The sequence below is a fragment of the Elgaria multicarinata genome, chromosome 5 (assembly GCF_023053635.1).
Source record: "Elgaria multicarinata webbii isolate HBS135686 ecotype San Diego chromosome 5, rElgMul1.1.pri, whole genome shotgun sequence".
NCBI lineage: Eukaryota > Metazoa > Chordata > Lepidosauria > Squamata > Anguidae > Elgaria > Elgaria multicarinata.
In genome coordinates, this window is record NC_086175.1 from 56992422 (window position 1) to 57020065 (window position 27644).

At 40.4% G+C, this 27644-nt stretch overlaps 1 protein-coding gene across 2 annotated transcripts in view; it reads left to right on the forward strand.

Moving 5' to 3' along the window:
• REPS2 (RALBP1 associated Eps domain containing 2) overlaps positions 1 to 21026 on the forward strand; it is an 84590-nt gene extending 63564 nt beyond the window's left edge. For both annotated transcript variants that reach the window (XM_063126418.1, XM_063126419.1), the window contains 4 exons: positions 10047 to 10130; positions 12120 to 12265; positions 14505 to 14610; positions 16745 to 21026. In XM_063126418.1, coding sequence (XP_062982488.1) covers positions 10047 to 10130; positions 12120 to 12265; positions 14505 to 14610; positions 16745 to 16813 — 405 coding nt within the window. In that variant the 3' untranslated portion in view covers positions 16814 to 21026. The remainder of the gene's footprint in view (positions 1 to 10046; positions 10131 to 12119; positions 12266 to 14504; positions 14611 to 16744) is intronic.
• The last annotated feature ends 6618 nt before the right edge of the window (positions 21027 to 27644 follow it).

Below are 27644 nucleotides of genomic sequence, written 5' to 3' on the forward strand. Positions count from 1 at the left end.
GCTTACTGCCTCAAATACTGGAGATAGCACGCAACCATCAGGGCTAGTAGCCACTGATAGCCTTTGCCTCCAGGAATTTATCCAACCCCCTTTTAAAGCCATCCAAATTGGTGGCCATCGCTACATCTTGTGGTTTCATAATGTAATTATGCGCTGTGTGAAGAAGTACTTCCTTTTATTTGTCCTGGATCTCCCGTATGTTCTCAGGTATGGGATCAGCTTATTATTTATTAATCAAGGACTATTGTTCCAGTTTTAAATTCTCTTTTAACTTCAAATGTATTTCTAGGATTTTATTTGCAAGTCCAGGTTGTTATTATCAAGGTTCAAGGCAAATTGGGATGCAATTTATGGCCCAGGCAACAAGTAGGAACAGCTTGCGTGTTAGTATCTTCCTGCATCCCTGAGCAGCCATGGCTTTGGTAAAGCTTGATTTTGGGCAGGAAGAGGTAAACATTCCTCTTAAGCTGTTGGGGGTTAGAAAGAAATGACAGGTTTGATCTCTCAAAGCACAGAGATGGTTTTCTCATCCAGTAGAACCAGGTGAGAATGCAATGCTAGCCCTGTAGGCAGCAACCCAACAGTTATAAAAGGATTTGAGTAAAGACTGGTCCAGCAATGGTGAGACCGCTCTTCATTTGAATAAAATGCTGTAGCTTGTTAAAGGAAAGGTTTCCATCTACACTTGCAGTTGGGTAAAATAACATCCCATGTCAAACTGTTCATTTTTTCCTTCAGTATTTTTTTAAAAGATGTGCAAACACTTGGTATTTTGGCTATGACGAAACACCATTGCTTCCTCTCACCTTGTGTATGCCTAACAATTAAAACTTGCTTCAAAGTGGTAAAATATTATACATGCAAGCTGGAACTTTTTTTTGTTGCTCACGTAAAGCAACTAGAGTTATTATAAGCATATGGGTTACATTACTTCATGGGGTCCTTGGCTGAAAAGAACATATAGAAGTACAAGCAAAAGAGATCTGCTTTCAGAATAGAGGAAGGATGGAAATGATTCAAAGCATTACACACTTTTATTTATTTATTTATTTATTATTATTGTTGTTGTTGTTGTTGATCTTCTGGGCTCATGGGGAGGGGGGGGTCCTTATCATCACTGGTTACTTAGAATGCACATGATTGTTGAGCAGCCCTTGAATGTTCTGATTCTGCATAGGTGACAGAGATGCATTGGGGTTTAATCCTGTGCAGCAGCACAGCCTGCTCTGCTCAGAAGTTGCTGTTGCATCTGCCATCAATACATTAGACTGCTCACACAAACCAAACACTTTTATGAGCAGTGATTTGCATATATCAGAACCAATTTATAATGAAAGGGCCAGATTGGCTTTTGCCAGATTGGCCTATTAGAAAAGGATGATAAGGATTTCTTTTGGAAGTGTATCAGCTATAAAATTGGCCTTGATGCCAGTTGAACATCAAGCATTCTTAAAATTATAAGCCCAGTTAGTCTTTTTCTAGGATTTGGCCTGGAAATAGACTAACTAGGCCAAATGGCTACTCAGGCCAGAAGAAGAAAGGAAAAGCGTACTAGTTGCCACTTACAATATTAAATAAAATCCTCTCTAGTGCATCAAGATGATCCTTTCTTCTCAGAGGTGGTCTGCCTTGCTCATGATTTCTGAATTGAAGCAGCTACTTTTCATCCACAATGGGCCATGTAACAGATATACAAACCCTTGCAATTCTGCTGCCTGCCAACTTTGTCCCCATAGTTGGGCAATACTGTCATGGGACCTGACAACATCAGCTCATTCACTTGCACATCTTCTAAAGTGATATACACTATCACCTCTCAACAGTACCCTTATGCTATTTCACATAAGTCATTTCTTGCACAAGAGAATAAATGGACACAAATAAGATACCCCCTACCCCAAAATGAAACTCAAATCAATGGAAGTAACATTTCAATGGCTCAAGAAGACATCCATGAGCAGGCTTTAAAAAGTCTCTGTACTACAACAGAGCATGAAATCACCAAATGGAAATCCATTAGCAAGCGTGACCCAGTGGAACTTAGCTTCAACAAATCCTGGGTGTAGCACATCCACTCTCAAATAGACTGTACTGGCCAGATTTCTAAAGTCTGGTCAACGTAGTGAGTGCCATCTCTTCAAAGGCTGACCGAGGATGATGGGGGTTTCTAGTCCAACACATCTGGAGGGCACCATGCTGGTGATGCCTGGCCAAGAGAGTATGGATCTAGCGCATCATTTTTCTGGAGCTGCTTAAGTCCAGGTAATGTGTAAATGACTCCTTAGTGAACAGTCAGAGTAGTGGTGGCTTTTACTAGTCACTTTGTAGGTTCTAATCTTTGGGGAGAAACTAGTAAGGTGCAATGTAAGAAAGCTGACATGTTGGGAGTTGCCATGACAGCATTTGATCTGCAAAATGGGGATAGGTGAATATTATTGTAGTAATATATTTGAAGAGCTTTGAACACTCAAACGCACTATATAGATGATGATGATGATGATGATGTATTACTTTGTAAAAGAATCACATGTGCACAAATGCCTCTGCCCCCCCCCCACACACACACACAATGAGTGGTATCCAATGTTATATGACCACAAGGATACTCACAGAAAGTGAATTTCTCCTCCCATACTGTTCCATTTGATGCAAGCCAGATGTTCCCTTATTCCCTCTCCTGTTGCAGCCCCTGCCCCACAACCCAGGCCTTTCCTGAGGGTCTCCCAACTCTCAAGGGAGGCTTTTGGGTTGGCACAAATGGTTGCAGAGGGGAAAGTTGAGGAATTCCTCTTGTACCAGTACAGGTTTGGATACCATTCAGGATTTTTGTTTTCTTTCTCTCTGTAATCGGGGTACCTATAGGGACCCACTTAGGAGACCACTTGATACATCTGACAAAATACACACTGGCCCAGAACAGTTTATATTACATTTGTTTGCCTTTAAAGTTATACAAGACTCTTTGTTGTTCTCACTATCATAGTGAGTGTGTGCAGAAAATTATGGTAGGGGTTTAGGCACTGAGAGTGATTTCCCTCCTATATCTGTATTATCCCCTAACAGCACTAATGTTAACTATGACATGGAATAAAGACGACAGTATTTCTACCCCACCTTTACCTTTAAAAAACATAACTCCACAGAATCTGTTCAAGCCTTAAGAGTTTCCATTCACTCTAGTATTTGAGAGACTAGTGCCTTCAGATGGAATGGTCTCAATACCTTCAAGTTGAGGCAGTTTTGCAGAAGAGAAAACACTACCTTTCACATCAAAAGGTCACCCATGGTACTTGAAGCTGGATTGGTGTGAATTTAGCAAGATGCAAGGATTTGCTTTCAGATATACCTCATTCTGATAGAGGGGAAATACAATTCCTAGTTAGCCTATATGTACAATACAATGGAGAACTGAAATTTGGAAGTGGAAAATTGGCATAAGGTATGGGAAGGACATCCAGTTCTTTTTATTATATGCCTGTATAAAAGAGCTACCTTATATGGCTGGTACAAGATCATCCGTCTAACGTTTAAATCAGAATTAAGACTGGTTTATGAAGGAGAGAGTCCAAGATGGTGCTTTTTCAGACGTGGGTACATGGCATTGTACAGAACGTTTTGCTACAGGCACCTTCTCTCCTTTAGAGCCAAACTTCATAAAGCATTTTGATGTCAGTGGGGTGACATCCAAGTTATGATCTGCCCTCGATTCTTATTTGCTACTAGCAGCAAAAGCAGAATCCCCACCCACCCCCCATTCTTCCTCCACTCTCCAGTGGTTTGGCAAAGTGTGGGATTTTCTCATTGCTGAAAAGATTGCTCACCAAATTTAAAGGCGGCATGGGCAGAGCTAAATCAGAGCTTTCTATCTAATTATTTCATTTATTTATTCTTTTATTTGAAACACCCCACTCTTGAGCTGAAAAGGCTCACAGTCCTTGCCCACATGGCTAGTAGAGTAAAAGGAATAAGGCACAGGGGATCGGGAAGGAAGAGGAAATCACTACTCGGGCACTAAGTCTTAAAATTACAAACCTCTTATTATGAATAGCTTGAAAGGAAACAATTCAGAGACAGAAGGAGAGTCAAAAGGAGCTAGTCTCTCAGCAGGAAGGGGGACATGCAGGCACACACACTTCCTGCCCTGGTCACAGCAAGCTGGAAGGCCTTTGGAAGTGGTGGATCATCCGCCATATCGCTCCCTCCCAACCCATTTAGCTTTGCTTTGTAAGGGCATGTCTACACCAGCCCTATATCCCAGGATCATCCCGAGATTGTTCCTGTACAACGAAATGCCACACACGGGATCCCGGGAGCAGGCAGGGACGATCCCTCCATTTTCCTGGAATAACCCTTAGGTGTAGAAAGGGCCCAAGTCTCTAATAGTAATAAAATGTTATACATTGCAATATACTGTTAATTATTCTATCTTCCATCTTCTGAGTACAGTTCAAGTGGATTTACAGTGCAGGTGGCTATTCTAATACTTTAGGTATTCTGTGAAATACATACACAAGGACATAATAAAATTGATTTAAAATGAAACAGAAGCCATGAGGTTCATAAGACAAGCGTTTTATTGCACGCACGCTACTGCCCATTTACGGATGTGTGTGTGTCCTTTAGACTGCGTCGTCTGCCTCCCCCGTGTCTCCTGCTCCTCCCGCTCGTTTTTCCAACACAAAATAGACCCCCCAAAATCTGACTTTTTTTTTAAAAAAAAATGGAATGTGCCACAATCTCCTGCTGTGTGAAGGAAAAGCGGCACAATTAAAACAGCTCTCAATGGACCACGTGGTCTTTGTTTACTTCCTCTTCCCCTCAGGGAAGAAGAGGAAGTAATGAGGGACAAACACGGGGGTGGAGAAGCGACAGTAAAGAAACACGATTTTCCCCTGTGTGATGATGCTCCATCTGTTTACTACCAATCTCATTGCTTAGATAAATGAGAGCTTTCTAACAAATTCAAGTACCACAGGAAAATACCTCTCTCTTTTTTTGGTATTTTATGTAATACTTTAGAAAATGAGGGTCCTATAGATATAGCCATAGAAAAGAGCACATAAAGTCTTGATTTTACTTTAAGCTGATTTTGTGAAACTATAATATGAAAGAAGATTGGTAACATTTCCATCAAACTCATATTCATTACTTCTAAAAGCACTAAGCACTCTAGTACTTTTTATACGTTATTGCCTTTCCCCCAAACCTTATCACTGACTCTCAGATAGCTCTTAAAAGAAAAAGAAAAAAGCTTATCAAAATTTGAGGATTGCAGAGTGTTGCAAAAGCAGTCAGCACCACAAGGTCTTGGCAGCTTGTTGCATTTGCATCCCTATAGGTTTTCTTTCTGTGCTATCATTTTCAGCTTCTATAGCAAGCTGTAAAAAGAAACGTATGGTTCACTATGGTGGATACTAGGCTTGTAAATTGTACAAATAAGGGTTACCTTCTTTGAGGAAAATGCCTGAAGACGGGGCAGGGGGGATGATCTGAAACATCAAAATTAGGTGCATTTTGACCAGAAAAGAAATTCTTCTGAATTTAGTAGATGAGTAAAATACAGCTAAATGTTTTAAATGGTTCCATTTTCCTCTTCCTCATTCATTGCCTGGTTAACTACTACATGCAAAAAGAGTTTTCCAGCATTTAGTGGCAGCCTGATTACACACACACACACACACACACACACACACACACACACACACACATATGTTATGTGTAACAGACACTTGCACATTGCATTATGATATTCACGATCTTGTTATTGTTGTTCCTGTATACCTGCATAAGAAAAATGTTATATATGCAGCCATTTCGAAAAATCATGGGAAGAAAGCAATGTACATGATGAGGTTGTCACCTGAATGCGTTGCCAGGTTAGCTGGATCTCTCATTAGGGTTGTACACAATCAACTATTACATTAGTCGGAATTTATTGTGATTTTCTTGCAGCTTCCCAGTCCATTGGTATGCAGTAATGTATGTTGCATCCACACAGGGAAGCCATGGACAATCATGGTGTCTTGACTACGTATATGAATTTGGGTAATGTATGAAGCACCCCTCAGTGGCAGTAGAATAATTAAAGCATGTTAGGTTGCAATCCTTACTGGGGAGTAAGTCCCATTGAATTAAGTGGGGCTTACTTCTGAATAAATATAGGATTGCATAATCAACATTTAAGCTGAAGTTCCTCTTCATGTGAATATGACCTATTTTTGCTATGAGCTCATTTGTTTCTCTAACATAGCAGAGACATAACTACGTCTTCGTGTGTTATCTGCCAAATAGTGGTGGATACAGGATTACTGGCTATTTAAGGTGTCAAAGTAACTAGAACTTTAAAGTGCATTTCATTCTCACACTTGTGCTCTTAGAACTGGCTAAATTCATACCTGTCATCTCATACCTATCATTTCAATACCTTTGGTACTGCCAGCTTTAGTCAAGCGTGTGTGTGTGTGTGTGTGTGTGTGTGTGTGTGTGTGTGTGTGTGATTCTTATTTGAAATGTTGTGAAGGTTTCCACTAGGTGGCACTTTAAGGATATGACAAGCAGTAACACAGTGTTCCTTATGTTTGTTTCTTTAAAAAAATTCTGATTTATAATAATATTTATGTATTAATTTGCATAATTCCTCTATGTAGCCATCTCCTATATAGATTTTGCATTGTACATCTCACAATGGAGTACATAATAACTGTGCTGAAAAGTAGAACAGTCACAGGCTGGCCAACACTTCTTGAGACAGACCAAATAAGCAGTTTGTTTTGCTAGGCTGTGCCTTAAATTTAACAGGCATCTCTGGAAAGGGTAATTAGAATCAAGAAAGCTACTCTATAAGAGGTATGAAAGCTCAGTGTGGATATGGTTTCAATGTATGGAAGAATTGCAAGGAGTCCAGAAGTGCTGTCCTGTAATATTGGAACCTGCTTCTAGTTCTGTATTTACTACTTGCAAAATAATAGCTCCTGTCCCAGAAATTAAGTTTTATATACCATCCACAAGGCAAGCCAAGATTAAAGCAACTGATAAAAACAACTTCAAATCTCATAGATGATCACTGGTTTTATAACTGCCCAGAGAGCTTTGGGTCTTGGGTGATAAAAAAAAATGTAATAGAATAAATAAATAAATTTAGAATAAGAGATTGAATGGGAAAACTTTGAAGAGAAATGCTAGGAAGTTGATGAATGTGAAAACTGAAATATTCAATTGGGAAAGTTCAGCAAATGAGTTTGATAAGAGTACACAGACACTCAAATAATTATTTTAATCGGAAGCAAAGTTATCCTTAATTCAGCATTTACTTTATTTTATGTAAGGCATGTGTGGTGAGTCTTTCAAACAACCATTAAGTTGCATATCACAGTGTGTCATTTTCGGGAAACAGTGCCGAAAATGTTTTAGGAATCCCACTGAGTTGAAGAACTAGCTGCGAGCAAACAAGATGGACAGATAGAAAAGAAGGAAGAGTGCTAGAAGTGCAGCTGCAATGTGTTAGCTTGTTAAACTTGGCTAGGATCTGAAGGCAAAAGCAAACGTAACTCTGGGGAATCTCACTTTCTAGAACCATTTATCAAGTTTCCCTCACTTCCTCTTTCACTGAGAGCTGTGTCCTTTTTTCTTTTCTTTTTTACCTTTCTTTTGAGCAAAACAATATACCTCCATAGCACTCTGGGACCATCATCAGTGGTTCTCAGTTAAAAGCCTAGCTCAGCACTGCGTTGCTGAAGAAACTTTCAGATTTCAGTATAGTTCAACTTAAATACATTTATCAGAGACTGTGGCCTTAGCTAGACGTAAGGTTTATCCCGGGATCGTCCCGGGGTCATCCCTGTTCATGTAAATGACACACAGGATATCCCGGGAGCAGGCAGGGACGACCCCGGGACAATCCCGGGATAAACTTTAGGTCTAGCTAAGGCTTGTATCTGCATTACTACATTTCCACAATGTGCAAAGTACACATGCAATTCAACATTGCATGCACAACTGATGCATACATTTCTGCATTGTACAAGATTACAGCTGTGGTGTCTGTGTTGTGTTGGTGTTGAGTTGTTACATACAACTTTGTTTCTCTATAATTAAGTACATTTGGTTCTTTGTTAGAGGGCCCAGCGCACTCATGCTGTGCATCTGACCTTTTTAGTCCACATGTGCCAAGACTTCAGCACCCAATAGTTTTAGAATTTAGATGCACACTACAGAATGCATACATGGTTTCCTGCTCTTGTTGAAATGTCGCAAGGAACGTGTATTTTCTACTTGTTTGGCAGATGATCCTTTTGGGAGCATCGGAGGCTCCCTGCAGTAGCGTGTCTATTATGTGCCATCACTGCCAAAAATGAAAAGCAGGAGAGAAGCTTAGTCACTGCTTTTGAACTGCTTTTAAATTATATATCGTTTTAACTTGGTTTATGGTTTAATTTGTTTTTAGCTGTGTATATTTACTGTTTTTATACTGTATGCTTTTATCTGTATGCCACCCTGAGATCTTATTGATATAGGGTGGGATATAAATGTTTTAAATAAATAAATAATTCCCCTCTTTTTTTAATGATGGTGAAATTGTTCAAAAAATCAAGTGGTAGATCCATCTTAATCATATTTGTAGATCCTCACTGTCCTTTTCAGAATTGTTTTCTTCTCCAACTTCACTTTAATGTGGAATAAACAATAATAATTAATTATTTACTATATTTCTTTAATTGTCTGCCAACATTTCCCCAAAGACAGATACTTCTACTGGTTATCAAGGGATATACAATATAATCTATGTTACTGATTTATGTGGCTAAGTAATTTACCATTACAGAACTATAATTTTTGTTTGTTCAGTTTTTGCATAAGCAGAAGACCGCATCCAAACTGGCTAGCTCCTCGCATTTTAATTTTGATTTCATTTGCTGTATTGTAATTGGCCTTTTCACATGAGGAAGCATTTTTGGAATGGGATCTTAGAATCTAGCCATTTATTTGAATATAAATGACATGCCATTATTTTTATGTCCTCCCTACATAAAATAGAGTTGGATGTGACCTCAAAGATCATCTAGTCCAGAGGGGTGGGCAACACATAGGCTGCATGCTATCTCCGCGTTTCCCCTAGAGCCCACTGCTGTGCTGCCAAAATTTGAAATGGTGACAAAAAAAACCCACCAATTTGTCACTAAAATTGGGCCTCAAATCTTATAAAATGTTATAGAAGGTTGGGTTCTAGTTCAACCTTTTGCCAATGAAGGAGATTTGATGGGGTGTGTGTGTTATTATTATTATTTTCATTTTTTGCCATATGTTAGTGCTGCAGTTAGTGCTAAAACAACTTATTACTCAGTTCAGTGGAGCTGCCTTCCACGTAACCAATGGAGGCCACTTGTCAGAAATTCAAATTGTTACTAGAAGTAAGGAACTTTTTTTCTTGTATTAAGGCTAAGAAGAAGAAAACAACAAATGTGTTCTTTCATAAATGCTTTCATATTTAAAATTGCAATATAACCTCCAACTTAGTGCTTGTTTTCACCAAGCACAGCTGTTGCACACACTCTATTTCCTATGTAAGCTGTTTTACAGCACAATCCCATACCTGTTTACTCCGTTTCCAAGTGAAGTGTGCATAGGGCTGGACCTTGTGCAACACCACTCAGTGCCCAGTGGATTACACCTACTGCCTCCACTATACACTAGCACAGTGTCATGGTGTAAGAGATACTGGAAATGGACTTGGATATTGTATGGGCCCTTTGGTGGTTTCAGTGGAAGCTACACTACCTAGTGCAAGAGCTAGGAAGAAAGTTTTGCTCTCAGTGAACCACAAATATAGTAAAGGGCAGCCATTCACTTAGATGGGAGAAGGGATTCATTCAAGAATATCACTGGAGTGGGAAATAAAGGCTTCCCAACCTTTAAAAATCAAGCCTGCTCCTGTCTGCATAGCATGTTCTCTCTGATCACAGCAGAGTGTGAGAGAAATTTGGAAACTAGCTATGGGTGATTAACTGCCTAGTAATGTTGGTGTTATAGTGATTTGCATATTGTTACAGGTGGAACAAGAATCTGAGATTGAATTACCTTTGCCAATGAACAGAGCCTCATCACAGCTGGAAGAAAACAGCCCAACGAAAAAAGTAAGGCAAGGTCACATAGACTTCTTCAATAAAGTTGAGTTGCTTCTCATTTTAAATCCTATTTAGGAAGGCACCAAAACCTAAGATGCTCCCCCCCTCTTTTGAACTGCCCAGAGAGCTTCAGCTATTGGATGGTTTAGAAATGAAATTAAATAAATAAATAAATAAATGAAATGCCACTCCCCCCATGGATAGAGTGGCAGAGTCAATACAAGAAACCCTTTCCTCTTTGCAAGCCGCTGTACACTAGTGGTTGCACATTTTCCCTAAGACAGACAAGCTGGTAAAACCATTGTATAAACTCAGTGGTAGAGCACATTCTTTCTATGCAAAAGGGCCCAGGATCAATCACCAGCATAAATCCACACAATAGTATGAATGCATATATAGAGGGGAGAGAGAGAGTTTGTGACAATTCGCATTACAACTTATATCCTGTAGGTTTCTATGGTAGTAATGCCAGCACACAAAAGCATCCTGGTTTTCCCAGATACAGAAGTGCATCCAGTGCTGAAAAAAATGTGGTTTCACTGCCACAGAAGCACAATCTCAGCACAAGACATCTGGACTGCACACAACAAATTGGCAACAACTACAGGTTGACCATATGAAAACTTGTTCAGCTGGAAAGGCCTTGAGTACACAATGTTATGCTAGATAGTGCAGTGTTTCTGTTCCAGCTGTAAGTCTATTAAAGTTACCAAGGCATGGGCTACAAGCCTTAATTATAGACTGTTCTGGATCACAGTTAGAATCATTCAACCCACAAAGCTTGTTGGGATTATTTTAATCATTGTGAGTGTGTTTCTTTTGAAATGTGTTTTTTACACGTTCATATGGCAATCCCTCCTTTCCATGTATTTCCCCCTTCCCTTTGTTTCAGTGAAAAAACCTCATAGCTGCTATTTCAAATCTAATTTTTCAATTAGTATTTGAGATATTGACTGGGTTTGGATGTCACGATCACTGACGGTGGGTTAATTGAACTATCGTGATCTGGTGGGAGTGCTGTTTTTTTTAACCCTGGTGGGAGTTTTTTTAACCCATGATGGCTGATTTGGCCAAAATAATCCACTCTAACAGCCCATGATCTGCAAAATGGGTTAATTAAACCATTGTAGGTTATTATGTTAACCGGCGGTCAGCATGGCTTATTTTGGTTGGCTAGAGAGCTGTGCGGTAAGAGTGGTCAAATTGCTGCCACTCTGCTCTTTGCCTTACTAAATTACAGTGTCAGGATGCAGGGATTTAATGGAGTATCGGGTACCTCCTGACTAGGAGAGACTGTGTGTGGAGTATAGTCTTGATCCTGCAGACTCCAAAGGTTTTCCAGCCACTTCCCTCTTTTTGGTGCACTCAGGATTTTCCTTCCTTGAGGGGTGATCACACAGGGCTTTGATGGTGGATCAGGTGCTTCCTGATTGGAGAGGTTGTATAGGAAGTTTTGTTGTAATCCTGCAGACTTCCAGCACTTCAGAGGTGTAACAGCACCACTGTTTGGGAAGGAGGACTGCAGCAGGATGGGGAGTTGGGGTCCGAGTCAAATTGCATACAGTAGCTTAATAAGCTGCTCACAGTAGCTTATTAACCCATTTGTTATTTAAAAAATAAGCTGCTATGAGTAACTTATTAACCCATCGTGGGCTATTGTGACATCTGAATGCAGCAATTGTCTCAGTCCAAACCAAACTCTTGTTACTGAAAAACCTGTACAATGCCATTTTCAAGCCTTATTGAAATAAACAGAACTTAAGAACATAAATATGCTGTTGTACAACTCTTGTTCTCATCAATGAACTTGCACAAGCAATATTCCTAAGGGATGATGTCCTAATGGGTCTGCAGAAGGAGGACTGGCAGCAAAAGTAAACAAGTACCTCTTAGGCCCAGAGGAATTTTCTAAATAAGATTCATATTCAGAGGATTTTGTTATTGCTTTTGTAACAGATCATCAAGAATAACGTTAAGCTTTCTTTCTTTTCTTCACAGGAGGTTTCACTTACTCAGCCACCATCAAAACCAATTCGCAGGAAATTCCGGCCTGAAAGCCAGATGCTGGAGAACCAGGAACTTTCTCCCACTAAAAGTGTAGCTTCTTCCTTGCCTTCTATCAAGTCCCACCATTCAATCCCAAAGTAAAAAAAAAGGCTGGCTTAAGTTCCCTCATGAGAAACTGGGGGGGGGGGGGGTTGGGCTTTGTGATGACACAGAGGGGCATCAGACTTTCTAAAGGAGTAGTGTGGGAGAAAGTGCAAGGGAGTTGCACTTGCTTTGAGGGTGTTTCCAGATGAGGATTTTATGGTGCAATTGCCCTGCTTCATTCACAGAATTTTATGAGAGGGGGGTCAGACATTGTAATCTTTCAATTTGTAGCTCTCCTGTGCTTTCCCACTGCTTCTTTCACCCTTTTTTTCTTACCAGAACAAATCCATTAAGGAAGAAAAGAAGGGATAGCTGCCCAATGCCTTTTGAATATTAGTGCTAGCATCCGGAAGCTCCCCCCCTTTTCTGATTTGTATATAAAGTTTGAAAATAATTTTGTGTGGGCAATAGACAAGTACGAGATAGCGTGTGCAACTCACTTGTTCTTTCTTACTACTATAGAGCGTGCAAACCCACTAAGAAAATACCTGGGCTCCTGAAATACTCTTCTCTAGATTATGTGGGGGAATCTGTAATGGACAGTTAATTCATAACACAAACCTGGATTAGGTGGGGGATCCTGGTGTATGGCAAGAGGCTGAATAGATATCCCTTCTAATCTTCTGATTCCATGATTTTCAGTTGTTAACAACTGATGACTGTTGAAATGTGTTTTAATACCAATATAGTACAGAAATAACTTCCTTCCCATTGAATTCATGGGTTTTCTAATCCATGTAGAAGACTAAAAAGTGGTGTTATAAGCTAAGACCTTCTGAAATAGGCATTTTCTAGCAAAAGATGTGGTTGGAAGTCTCCCTGGGACATTTCAAGTGACCTGTAAGAAATAGTGCAGTTTGGTGAGCCTAACCATCATGTTCAAAATAGATGTGTTTTCTACTGGCATGAGAAATTAGTCCTGTTTTGAGAAAGGAAAGTGTGTGATGTTTATTTATCAGTCTTTTTTTGTTTTCCACAGCTGGAGTGCTCAGGGATGTAGGGGAGAGCAATGATGTGAATGGGGAAATTTTTCATGGGAAAGTATTGGGATTCTGTTCTAAAGATCAAGTTGTCAAGTCAGTTATAGAGAAAAAACTAACTACTTTTTCACATGAGCTTTATACTGTTTTTAAATAATGTATCTGTCTTGGATCACATTGTCATTTAAGTGTTGCTAGCACCTCGCAGAGAACCATAAAAGGCCTCTCTTTGAAACAATTCTGCTTACATAGTCTGTATTTTTCCTATTTTTCCTCATTCCTTGATTTTCTTTAAAGATGAAAATTGCTAACATATTCACTTTTTAAAAGTATAACAGGTGGATATAGAAAGTCCAAAGAATAATCTACTGGAAGTTCTATTTTAGCTTGTGATATCACAATTCAGGGCTGATTTGCAAGTTACAAAGAAGCAGGGAAGGCAGCCCTGCAAGTGAGTAGTTCTTATGCGTTCTCTGCAGCTTTTGTAACATTCCAACTGCCCCTTAGCTGTGGTGGAAATAAGCAACAGAAGAATAACTAATAAGAGCAACAAACTATGCAAATGTTCTTAATAAAGTTTGCAGGAGGAAATACTAGAGGGTGGGGAGGACAAAAATGTACATATGGTAGTAAAAAGTGTTATTTTATCATACATCCCATATACTTGATATTAGACATCTTTGGTGATGGTGGTGGCTATTTTCACTTAAAACAAAATACAGGTGCTGTCAGCATCAGTTGTCCCTTGTTAAATAGGGCACAACTTTGTGATTGACTTAGCTGGCTAAGGCTGATTGACCCAGAAAAATATGATGCAATTGAATATGGCAGATCACACAGCGGTAGGGCAAGTGCTTGTGTGAATCACAATAATACTGGACACAATAATCCCTCTGTTTGACCTGATCTCAAGCCAGGTTAGTGGCATTTCGGGAAATAGCCTTCTAAAGGCTTTTAGCCAGAATATTACAGTAAATACAGCTTACAGGCATGGCTATTAAAATGCCAGTCCAGAAAGATCTGCAGTATCCTGAAGCCTTTCTTCCCTTCAGTTTCTTAACAACTTGTGAAATAATATATTTATTTCTGTAAAGCAGCAGTGTGTTTTTTTGTAATTGTGCACCCCTTTTTTCTTTCTTTTTCTACGTCTTTGGTTTTGATGAGTCTTTAAGTGTGAGAATCACGCGTCCTTTTTATTTATCACCAAGAAAGCCCTACTAACTGAAAGTGGCTTGTCTTTGCTCTCTGGCAGACAGTCTTCAAAGCAGAAGAAAGCGATTCAGACTGCTATTCGTAAAAACAAAGAAGCCAATGCAGTGCTCGCTCGGTTGAATAGTGAACTCCAGCAACAGCTAAAGGTAAGCCGCATACTTTCAGCAGGGGTAAGGAGCACACTTTCAACTTTCAACATTAGGACGATTAAACTTAACTTGAAGCTTTCTGAAGCTGTTGCCACACACCTCTGCCTGCACTCTACACAAACTGAATCAAACCTAAAAGTGTATACAAAATGAGGTAGAGATACTTGTCCTTCCATCTTAAAACGTGGCCGTGGTAGGTGACTGTGGGTTGGATCCAGAATTGCCTTTCCATGAATGGAAGGAGCCTGGATCCAGCAGAAACTTCCACAAACAGAAGAACAGGCGGTTACGCAATTTTGGCCTATTCCCCTGCAATCTGTGCACCACCTTTCATGCTGTGTCCATGCAGTCCTCTAGATCAGATTATATAATATATATTAATCTGTAGAATAACCACAGATTACAAACAGTTAAAAGGCTGAAATGATACATAAATAGTTAAAATATATAAAATATAAAATTTTCAGGGGATTGTAAGGAGAAAGAGAAGCCAAGACCAACAGTGCCCATTCTGTAAGGGAAATTCAGGATCCAAACATTTGTTTTAAAAAAGATCTCAGAACGGAAAATATAGTTGTGGCTTTCCTGTCATGTGATGAGGAAATGCTCTCAGTTAATCACTTTAACTGTTGTAGTCCAGTTAGTCAATTTTATATTTTTTTATAAAATTAAAGAAAAAGGATTAAATGCATTTCGCTTACCAAAACAAGGCATTTCTTTCTTGTAGCTGGCTGGGCCTTGTAAGGGAAGAGAGGGATATCCCACTAGTGATTTTCTCAAAAAATCAATGCTGCCTTTTACTTCTGGGATTCGATTTCTTTAGTGTAAATAAGAATTAGAAAAATAGTGAACAAATCTACCATTCTCATCAGAACTTTCCTCTCTTTTTCTTAACTACAAATAGCTCAGCAAAAAGATCAAACTTAAAAAACTTGGTGAAATAATTGTCCCCAAGTCATCAAGTTAATGTTATAAGATTGTAGCCTCTCCTCAGTAAAATCTGTTTGATTTCTCTCTGTAGAAAACAATAACTATGGTGCCATGTATTTTTGCTGTACTTCAATAGTGCCTCCTATTCAATTGACTAATTGGATGACATTCATATCTGTTGTCCCAAGATGGCTTTGTGCAGCTATAACCTCTGGAACTCTTTACTATTGGTTGCAGTCAGTTAATCAGTATTACAACAGAGTTCAAAGTCAGCCATGGTTCATTGTTGTGTTATCTGAACCTGGAACATTCTCCACAAGGTGGCTTAATTTTGGCAAACAAGCCACCCTGAGAACCCATCGCTTGTTGTAGGGTTGTTCTTACCCATGGTTGTCGTGTTGTCCAAACCCAGGATAATTATACTATTGTGAGTTATTGGTATCTGCTGCAGAGCTGCTTGACAAGAGCAGCAAAAAAGTCCATGCCGCTCTTTATGTGCTTCAGGAGTATGCAAACACGTTTGTAATCTTTAAAATTATTTTTCCTCATTCTTTTGCAAGTGTGCAGCAGCACACTTTCACTTGTCTGATATGTGTAGCCTTGCACACACTTGGAAGTGCACACTTGTGAAAGAATGGGGGAAAATAATAATAATTTAAAAATGGGCCTGTTTGCATACTCACAAAGCACCGAAAGAAAACAACAACCGGGGCACAAAAAGGGGTCATGATCGGAGCAGGGAGGGGACTGGGATGAGGAGACAAGACAGTTTCTGCTGCAAAGCTACCTGGGATATCTGTTGCAGCTGGCTGGAGGACTGAGGGAGAAGGAGGGGGAGAACAAGCCATGGGAAGCCCAATTGTCTGAACATCCCACCCACCGTGGCTTGTGTGGTGGAGGTTTCGTTTGCTTTAGTACACTGTGGTGTTGATTTCCAGGAGCATCTAAATTTAAATTTATCCCAGGGATCCCAAACTCTGCATTCAGGGAGCAGGGCAATGCTGGTGGGCCATTCCAGCAATCCTGATACACTTAAGCAAAGAATATATGTGTATCAGTTTGTTTTGTTATAACCCTACTTTCCAGAAAAAAATAACAAACTATAAGCATGGAGTGATTATAAAAATGGATTTCATATGCCTGCATTGTAAGGCAAGATAGGGCTATTAACTTATTGTTTTGTATCGTTTGCATTGTCTAGGAAGTTCACGAAGAACGAACTACGCTGGAAACACAGTTGGAGCAGCTCCGACCTGTAACTGTTTTATGACATTCTGTAACAGAATGTTTGTTCCAAGAACCTTTAGATTTTATCCGCACAACGTATTGGCATAAACTTTTTTCACTAAGGCAACATCATTTGGAAAAAGTGACTGCCAGATTTCTTTTGCATTTCTTGCACCAGTTTACCTTGCAGGTGAAGAAGGTACACAATCTGAATGTCAAACCATATGCCTAGAAAGCCGAACTTGTTTCTCCACTGATTCTTCAGGAATGCCTTAGTCAAATTCCATCTCTCTCTTATTATTAAGACCTTATTTATTCCCAGAATTCTTGATTTATTGCGAAAGGGGATGGGGAATTTACTTCCAGTAAATTTGTTTATATTTCACTTCACACTAGATTCCTTAGATATCTGTGGATGTTCAAGGTCCCTAGTTTTAGAATAAATGAAAGTAGCATCTACAAAACTTTGTACTTGTCATGAATATTAATTGACAATATTTTTTTCAATCCTCTTTGTGTTTACTAGTCACCTCTAGATGTAAAGCACAGTCCTTTGCTGTGTTGATGCAATATACGCACACATCTCCTTCTACAACCTACCACTGGAAATTGATCCCCTGCCTGTTTCTCAAGCCTTCATCCCAGCCCCTCTTCAGTAGTTGCCTCTGGTCCAGGGTTGGCCCTACCATTAGGCAGAGTGAGGCAGCCACCTCAGGTAGCACATGCTATGGTGCTGGGAATTAATGGTGACAAGATGTTGGAGGATAGTGGTGTGTGTGCCATGTGGCCTGCCTTGTGCCCCCTATGCTAGTTTGGGGTTGCCCTGGGGTTGAAGGAGTGGAGCACTGTGGGCCTGTAGCTTCTGGTAGAAGCCTTGCAACTTCTCCAGCCAGTTACAGCAGCTTTGATGAATGTTGTACTGCCCTCAAGCCACGTGATAGTGTGGACCATTTAACTGTCTGAAGTTTCAATTCATGGAGTTTCATGGGGGTTGTCTGCCTGCACTGACATGTGAATGCCTTTTTACTCGTATTCAATGGTTCTCCATGCTACTGCAGCATGAAATCCACATGACTTGGAGTGGGCAAATGCAAGGATTGTGTCACAGACCGTTTCTACGCCTGCCTTTTTCCCCATGATTGTACAGGGATGATCCCTGTGCATCCAAATGACACACAGGGGTCCCGGGAGCAGGCAGGGACGATCCCTCCATTTTCCTGGGATAATCCTTAGGTGTAGTAACGGCCACAGTTGATACAGGGCATCCTCATTCACCACCACTATATGTTATGCAGTCATGGTGCTGGTGCAGTGGTAGGTTGTGTCAGCACAATAGGGTTTGTGGATTGTCTCTGATGTCAATTCTGATTACAGGTTTTGTATTTTACTGCTTATATACTATCAAGTGATGAAAAGATTAAATCCAAAATTTAGAGATTCATTGTGTTTGGTATTTAGATGTTTTTACTTCTGTTCTCAGTGGGCAGTATTCATAGGCTAAATATATGTGTCTTGGTAAAATCTGACTGACTTGCTTTATATGTAAAATTGTATTGCTTTATATTGAAGTTATCACAGAAGTATAACTTCTTTTCATTCAGTATCACAGATAACTTCTTTTCCTTTTCATTTGGGATTAATAGATATTTCTTCATTAATGTGATGGTTGTCTTCGTCGTCTGTCCTGTTCCATTTAACCGAAAGATAGTCCCATTTAGCCCAGTAAGACTACTTTGGAGTATGCATCGCTTGGTTTGGCTTGCATCCAAATATATAGTACGCCTTGATTTGCATTCTGAGATTTCAGTGACAATGTGAAACTCATATTTGGGCAAAGGGGGAAGTAGGAAAAGCTTTTTTTTTACCATGAATCACATTTATATAATTTGGCTTTTTCCTTAAGTATTTGTGTTTCTTACACATCACCTAAAACATACCTTCCATGTTGCATTATCTTCAAGATATGTTGATGGCTCCTGGCTTGGATCACTTTGGAAGGGGGCTACCAGTTATTGGGGGCAGTGGGGACTAGAGAAGAAGGCTATTACTTTCATCTAGCTGGCTATTATTGGAAACCGGATATGGGACTAGATGGCCCCTTAGAAGAATCCAGCAGGGTTCTTCTTGCATTCTTGTAACATGCCCCACATACTTCATTTAAATTTTCAATCTCTTCTGCCTATTTTTACTAGACCAACAAGAATATACTGACAAGGAACTTTGCTCTAGTCTTCAAACAAAACAAATCTTAATCATGTTTATGGATTCTTGGCCTTAGCTCAGTAGTAGTGCATGTGTTGCATGCAAAAGGACCTTGGTCCAGTCACTGATATCTCTAGACAGGAACGACTTCTGGCTGCCACTCTGGATTGCTGCTGCCAATCATTGTAGGCCAGGGATGGGCAGAAGATAGGTCTTCAGATAGATCTCCAGATGGACATCTTCCAGAAAGCCCTGCCAACATGGCCAAACATCCACCTTCTTACATCCCCTCATGTAGGCAGCACTGAGCAAGACGGACCAATGAAGTGACTCAGGATAAGACAGTTTCCTATAAACACAGTAGTACAGGTGATGGAAAATTAAACGTATGTTTTGAATTCAAGCTAGATTATCAGGTTCTCCATTGAATCTTATATTGAAAAAATATGTTTTCCTTTATTTTGATTATTAATTACTATATCCATCACAGATATATGACTCTTTAGAATTTGTCTGAAGGGACTTCCTTCCTGTATGTATATTCTAAAGGTAAATGATTAATTTGTGGTTTATGCAAACTTTTATACAGCTGTACAGTATGAACATCATCAGTGCAAATATTAATGTTGACAAGAAACAGAATGTCTTGGCTAGCATTTATAAAAGGTTATTTGAGACAGAGATCTGGAAGTATTATGTATAACACAAAGTTGTCTAAGATAATCACACATTGAATGTTTTAAACTTTTTTGTAGCAATGATATGTGGTTTTTTAAAAATGACTTTGATTAACTCTCCAAAGTGTATATGAGGATTCTCTCCAGTTCAAAGCCAAAAATAATGATGCCCTGTGACAAAATGAGTTTGGAAGCTAACCATTCATTTTTGATAGTCATAGGCTATCATCTTCCCGGTACTTAGTCTATTAAGGGAACAATCCTGTACTCGCTGAAGGGCAATTGATGGCTATAGGATGCTGAGGACATCTCTCTGAGCATGGACAACTCTCCGCCCCCCACCCCACCCAATGCAGCAGTGGAAAGGTTTGCTGCTATTTGTGCTCCATGAATAGGACATAATAGGGGAAGTGATGGATCCACAGGATCCTATGCTCCCTCATTCCTCTGGCATGCCCAAAACAAGGACCAGAAACTGCAACAGCCATGGAGCTAGTGCAGTTAATTTCACTTCCATTTCTCAGTGAGGTCTCTATTTTTGTCTGAGTTCTTGTAGAACAAGCTGGTGTGCAAATTTTGAAGCAGCTTCAATATTAGAAATTTACTAGTGGCAGCCAGGTTTTAAGCTACGATTATGTTCTAATCGCAAATGTTTTATGGTCTGCCTTTCCTTACCTGAATGGTGTATCAAATATTCATTAGCATGATTGGCCTTGTATGTTTTGAAACTCTAATTTTAGTGTTCAGTTTTCAGTTTTTTAAAAAATTGTGTTTAGATTCCCCTAGTGGGAGATAACTTCTAGTGTTTATAAATGTTCCAGTTAACTAAGGATGGAATGACCAGGTATTGTTTTCGGTGCTATCTTAGTTATGCTGGAGGAAAATATTCTCAGCTATTTAGGATACAGATTGTGAAGCATTTGACACTATTAGAGCAGGAGTAGACTTGCTTCAGATGAGTTCATTGTGAACTCCATTTGCACCTACAGCTATTTTGCCATTGTAAACAAATGATCCTGTCTCAGAAATGCACGCTGTCATCTCTACCTTTTGGGTCAATTTGGATAACATGTACATGTAGCTAGTATGGAAATAATTTTTCCTGCATACTGAGTTTACTTCTGATGAGTGTTTTATGAAAGATACTTTGGGGGCAGGGGAAGCCCTTCATTCTGGAATAGCTTTGGGAAAGGAGTAATACTGCCAAATCTTTAGCCTTTAGCACATGTGCGCACACACACTTAGAAATAAATATTTTGTGTGTTAAAAATTGTTTAAGAAAGAATGATAATGAACCTGTGTATTCTTTAAAATAAAATTTTATTTTGATACAACATGATTGCTCTAAGTAAGATGAGAATAAATTATATATTTGAAGTTTTGCTTGTTCTGTTATTTTGATGCAACTGTGCTAATAAAATTATGTGATACATTTGCTCCTCTACTCACTTTTTGACGTACAGAACATCACTGGGAACATTATTTTGACCCTGTTCAGATGACACACTAAGCCACGGTGGTTAAACATTTTGAGCTAAACATTATGGCTTAGCATGTCATACGAACCATGACTTAGCGTGTCGGGTGAACCATTCCTAACCATGGTGGCTACATAACCATGGTTTAAACAGACTCACTAACCATTTGCTGCAAAGGGGTTAGCTGCCTAACCATGGCTTAGCGTGTTGTCTGAACAGGCCCAATATTTCTCACGTTGCCTGTTAACTTATTCTCATCCAAAAATAAGTAGTCTTTGCAACTGCAGAAATATGAGGCAGTAACTGTATATATTATTCATATAAAATATTTTAATATCCATAAACTATTACTTGAGTATTGCATTTAAAATAAAATATTTATTATTAAGTACCTAGGGTGTCCATGTGGCCTACTTTACAAAGGACAATCCTATGTTTGAAGATGTCCTCTATATGAAGGGATTCCAGTCCAAGTTAAATGGAAATTCAATACTTTTTTCCATAGTAAGGAAGACTGTAACCAGGTGACATGTGCTCATTCCGCTGTCCAGGTGTTAATTGTTGATAGACAGCTTCAAAGTCCTTGCTCTCACATCCTTGAAATTTTAAGAAGGCAGAGCAGGGGGTTGCCCATCAATTTCTAACCCACCTTTCCATCAAAACTAGCTCTCAAACCAAGGAAGTCAAGCCGTCCCACTCTTCAGTGCACATTTTACATTTCCACAATTTGCAATGGAAAGGCCATGGTGGACAAGGGAGGAAGGATCTCACGATAGCTTCTGCATAGTCAATAATCCATATTAGAAAGACATGAACAAGGGAAGCAGGCCCAGTGCTTCTAACGAATTGAAATGTCAGTATTGGAAAATCTGGCATGAGAATTGACAGAGGAAAAGTGTTGTGTAATTACGACTCTCAACAGATACTGCCTTTATCTATTGGGTAATTAACCCTGAATGATAAAGCATGAATTGGATAGTGTTCAGGTGCAAACCGCTAAGAGAGCTAAGGATAGGCCGTTTGAGAAGGGTCAGGTGCACTACATGTGGCTGATTCCCTGTTTACAAAAAGAAAACAAAGTCAGTTCCTATGCGGGTTTTCCTGACCTTTGTCTTAAGTTGCAAGTCCGGAAGTAGCCCAACGATCCAAAAAGGTAGCATGCATGTGGGCTTCTGACTAGCTAAAATGTGCCTGGCGACTTTGGCCAAATGTGTTTTTTCATTGATCATCATGCCCCCCCCTCAACATCCCCCAAAATGCAGATCAGGCAAAATAATCTGGTAAACTGCAATTTTCTCCAGTGAGAAAGAGAGAGGACTGAAAAAACTTACAATAACAAACGGAAGTATAGAATGTATATGAATGCAGCAAATACGTTACAGGTGAAAGGGCCACTTTCCCTATCATCTACATTTATGAGAAAAATCAAAGAAAGCACCAAAAATGATAAGATAGAGTACTCATGTTTCCCAGGTAGAGTGGCAAACAATGCTTTCCTTGTCTCCCACACTTTTCCCACACAAAATGGGCATTTTTTTCCTCCTTACAATTGCTCTTCCAGCTCTGATGAGATTTAGAGAGAGGCCAGCAACCTAATATTCTAATTATTTTGTGCCAGCTTTGTTTTAATACAATCGGGCATTTCATTTTGTTTGCCATATAAGGTGTGGTTACTTGGCAATGCCTGCCCTGCCTGATATAGAGCGTTTATTGTTTACTATAAATTCTTCCTCCCCTCCCCCATTCCTTTATGATAACAGCTTCCACAGGACCTCACCTTTGTCTGAGATCCATAATCTTTGCTTTGCCTCAGAGAAGTCTAATCCCTTACATTTAACCAGCAGCTTCCAGTTTCATCCGCTGCTTTAGAATCTTACATCCTCCCTATAGAGATCTTATTTTCTAAAGGGGTTAATGTATGATTCTGCCTGGTCCATTTAGGGAACTTCCCATCTGTAGGTACCAGATGTGTAGAACAGTTCTGTAAAATAGTGTTGTGTATCTTTAAAGATTGCTTCCTGGTTGGGTACAGAAGAGAATGTGAGATGTTGAGTTGCAGCTAGCAGAGAACTGTAAGCTTTCTTCTTGCGTTTGTTGTTTCGCTTTTCTAGTTTTATGTTTTGGCCTCCCGATAAAGTGCCTTGTCGTGCGAAGCCTATACTTGTCACACACACCAACAACATTATCCCATATATGTCTACTCAGCCGTAAGTCTCATTGAGTTTAATAGCACTTACTCCCCTGTGCTATTCAATTGCAGCCCAAAATATATACATGGGACAAAACATTTCCTGTGCAATGACCCCAAAGTCAACAAGACCTGCAAATTGCCACCACCAATATCAGTAATTCTCAGTGCTGGTGTGCGCTGCAAGGAATGAATAAAATAAAGGCTTTTGTGAGCCCAAAGGACATACTCACAGTGGAAGTGGTCCAATGGGCCAATTCACAGCTTTAGCCATGCTTCCCTCCTAGCAGGTTCCCTTTGCAGGCAGATCATTCTTCTGAGTCTCTCCATGGGGTGTGATCAAATAATTCTATTATTCCCCTTACAGAGACAATGCAGAATGTGTCTATTCTCCTTCTGTGCAGGAGTTACTGTATAGAACAGCTGAAAAAAATGTACTTGTATATCTTACAATAGGTGAAGCAATACCCAATAGTTGCCTCATGCGGTAATGTTTTGGTGACTCCCAGGCATGACTCTTGGCCGTATAGTAGCAGCCATATTAGAGAGGCTGGGGGGTAAGATGGAAAATTCTTCTTAATCCCAAATAGTCCAGTGGCACTATGCTCTGGGGGCATGTCTACACCATGCATATATCCTGAGGTTGTCTCTAGGTCATCCCTGTGTCCAAATGATGCACAGGGGATCCTCTGGTCAACTGGGGATGACCAGACACTTCCCCCAGGATAACTGCAACTACAGATTTCCCAGTTTTCCGTAGTCCCAGTTCAACCCTGAGGACCACAGCTGGGCCAGATCTACACTATTGCTTTAAAGCGCTTTATAACAGTTTTATAGCGCTTTAAAGCAGTAGTGTAGATCTGGCCCTGGTGTGGTACGGGGGTACCGGGTCCTCAAATGGGCATGGAGCTGTGTGGGGTGGCTCCGTGCCCTTTGGGAGTCGGGGGCAGCAATTTTGCCATCCCTGGGATGGCGGGGGGGATGGATGCAGAGTTTTATTTTTTACTTATCTAAAAAAAGTAAATGGCGCCCGCAATGTCCCTCTTCCCTTTTGGGACATTGCACGGCCATATAGAAGCTGGAGAAGGATCGCAGAAGTAGGTATGTCTGTGATCCACCTCCCTCCTGCTACACCCTTAGGTGCAGATGAGCCCTGGGAACAGATGTGGATGTAGTAGAAAGCGGAGCTTCACCTGATGATCTGGCTACATAATGTGTGTTGCAGCCACCTCTGTGCCACTTCCATATCACCAACCTTTAACAGTTGTAATGGCCTCATTTGTATCCAGTTTTGCTGCTGTCATTACCCATGCCACCTGCCAAAGCCTCCCATTCATTCATGCCCCCTGTGTAAGGCTGCAGCTTCTCCAAGCCTACGCAAAAAAGCAGGAATTTGTTGAGAGAAATATAACCAGAATTCTCAGCAGCTAATCACAAAAAAATATCCGGGTAATTCAGGACAGTTGGACGGTATGAGATGGTACAAGGCATTTTGATGTGCTCAAGCCGCAGCAGCTTTTTCTCTTTACATCAGGGCTGAGTCACACATGCATGAAAGAGAGAGAGACGGGGGGGGGGACTGCTAGAAGCCTTTTACAGCCTCACTGATATGCTCTGCTTACTTTCATAAAACTGCAAACCGACATGACATTAGGTGACAGAAACGCACACAGATGTTCACCAGCTGTTTCTCAAAGTCAATGGAGGACACAACAAGCAGAAACCTGTGTGGCTGCAAGACTATCCCTAACATGGGGCTACTGAATCCAATCAGGTCTAGTAGAAAGTATCATTTTTCAACAAATGTTCAGGAAGCACTGCCATGTTTAGAGGGCTTCAGTGACATAAGAGAAATACTGTAAGCATGTCATATTGCTCACTGGGTGCATTCCTTTTGTGCTTTGTTTAAAATAACAACAAAGCAGGTCTAAATTAATTTTATTTAGTACATATTTAGTACTTTCTCCTATCTTGCTGTGTATGCTAGTCTCCAATCCAGGCACTGACCCAACCTGCTTTGATTCAGGAAGGGGGCTGCGTCATGGACCCTCAAATCTCTTTGCTCTTCATCTGGGAAAAGAGTTCAGTATAATCCTCTTGGATGGGTTTCCCCTCAGTTTGACTTTATGTTCTCCTATCCTTTTGTTCCATGCCAGTATTTACCTCTCTGACATGGAGTGGCAGTTCAGCTGCAAGAATACCCTCCCTCCATTTTCTCTGGGATCATCGAGTTGAAAAGCCCAAGGTGCAACATAAAACTTAACAGGCCAAATCCTCAGCAGGGATCATGAGACTTACCTACAGTGACATGGGAAGCAAATTATGGAACTAATAACTTACATGTTGATCCCATTCTGTCACCTTTAAGCATGCTGATTATGATAGAAGTTACTCCGCAGCAGTCTTTTTTTCAGAGTTAGGAGTAAAAGGCTGGGCTTGCGAGGAGGAGAGGAGGGAGTTCAGCAAGGCTTTTACCACAAGGAATAGGCCGTGTGAGGAATGGAATCTAGTGGGGAAAGCTGGCAGGGCTACCTTCCTGGCTGGCCAGAAGCACACCTGAGGTCAGGGGCAGAGAATCTCTTTCAGCCCAAGGGCCAAATTTAACTTTGGAGAAGCTCTTGTGGGCCAAACTCCAGAGCAGCTAACAGCAAAAGGGGTGGGACCCAAAATACAAGAATTAGAGCAGCATATTTTAGTTTAACGCTCTTACTACCAGGAGAACTGGTAGCCTTAGGAGAGGCATCTCAACTTTTTAGAATGGGGGAAAAAACTGCACAAAAGGAAACCACCAAACAATTGGTGATTGGGGGCAAAGGCAGTGGACCAGGGGAAGGGGATACAGCCAGCTTGTGAATTCCAGAGGGGCAGATTTGGGCCCTGGGCCTAAAGTTCCTGACCCCTTCTTGGGTTATGTCCCCACAGAGATCCCCCCCCCTATTCCAGAACAATACCACTTTGCACTGTGGTTTATCCTACATTCCAAGGTGTGGATTTTGCCATTCAGTTCAACTCTGTAATTTCTCCATTCTGGAATTACCACTATTTTTAATTTTTAATTTTTTTTGGCCAGGGCTAAACAATTAGATGACAGGCAGAAATTCAGAAGGAGGAACTTTTCCCATCACTGTATCACCCTGTTTGGGGGAGGGGGAACCTTCACTTGTTGAACTAATTGCTCTTTTGCAGGTTCCTTGCCTGAATCTTGTGGAATAACAGAATCAATATAGGGTTTTTTTTTAATGGTGGTGGTGGTGGATCAGATGCAAGAAAAGTCCCATGTGGGTACGTCCTAGATCGGTGTGGGGAGAAAGCAGATCTCCAGATGTTTTGGATTTCATCTCCCAGGATTCTTGATTATTGGCCATGTTGGCAAGGGCTTCTGGGAATTGAAGTCCAAAATATCTGGAGACCATTAGGTTGTGGAAGACTGTCCTAGATTGTCACCTCCTAATACTGACCATCGCATAGAAAAACTTGCTACTCATACTGCTTGTGACTAGTTAAACACTATTTGTTTATTACATTTATTATCCTGTCTTTTTTGCTCTTGCAAGGAATCCAAAGTGGCTTACTCTCGATTTTATCCTTGCAACAGCCTTGTGAGGTAGGTTCGGCTGAGAGTCAGTGACTGGCTCACAGTCACTCAGTGAGCATCATGACTGAGCTGGAACTAGAACCCAGATCTCCTGAATCCCAGTCCAGCACTCCAGGCACTGCACCACACTGGATCTTCTTAAAGGCTGTATTCGTAAGCCATCAACTGCCTGAGAAACTGATGTATTCAGGCCTCCTCTTTCAACGGGGTTCCTTGCCCACATCTTTTTGTTGTGGTGTCACACTTTTGCATTGCACACAACAATGTTCATAGTTCTTTGGTTCATTGCATTCATCTTGTAGATTTTGTCCCATGCTTTTGTTAAGCCACCTATTAATCATTTTCTAAAATCGGGCAGAGCTACCTTTCCTGTTCATTTGCTAGTTTTGTACTGCATGTTTCCTTTTGTGGCTAGATGGGGAGGAAAGGAAAGAACTCCAAATACAGGGTTGGGGAACAACTTTCAGCATAGCTCATAATTAAGTCCAGGCTGGTTGCTAACGAAATACATTTCCTTGCCGTTCTCAGCCCAGTTCCTGAATGTTGCCATGCAGACTGCACCGTCTGAAATTTGCCCTCCCATTTAGGTTTCACTGATCTGTTTTCCATATTTCCCCATGTTTTTGAACTTTTACATTCCTTTGGTAAGAGATTCTACAGTTCCTATCTGCACCTGTTGTAATTTCTTGGGCTAGGCCAAGAATCGGTTAGAAAAACAGTTACATCCAGCCACA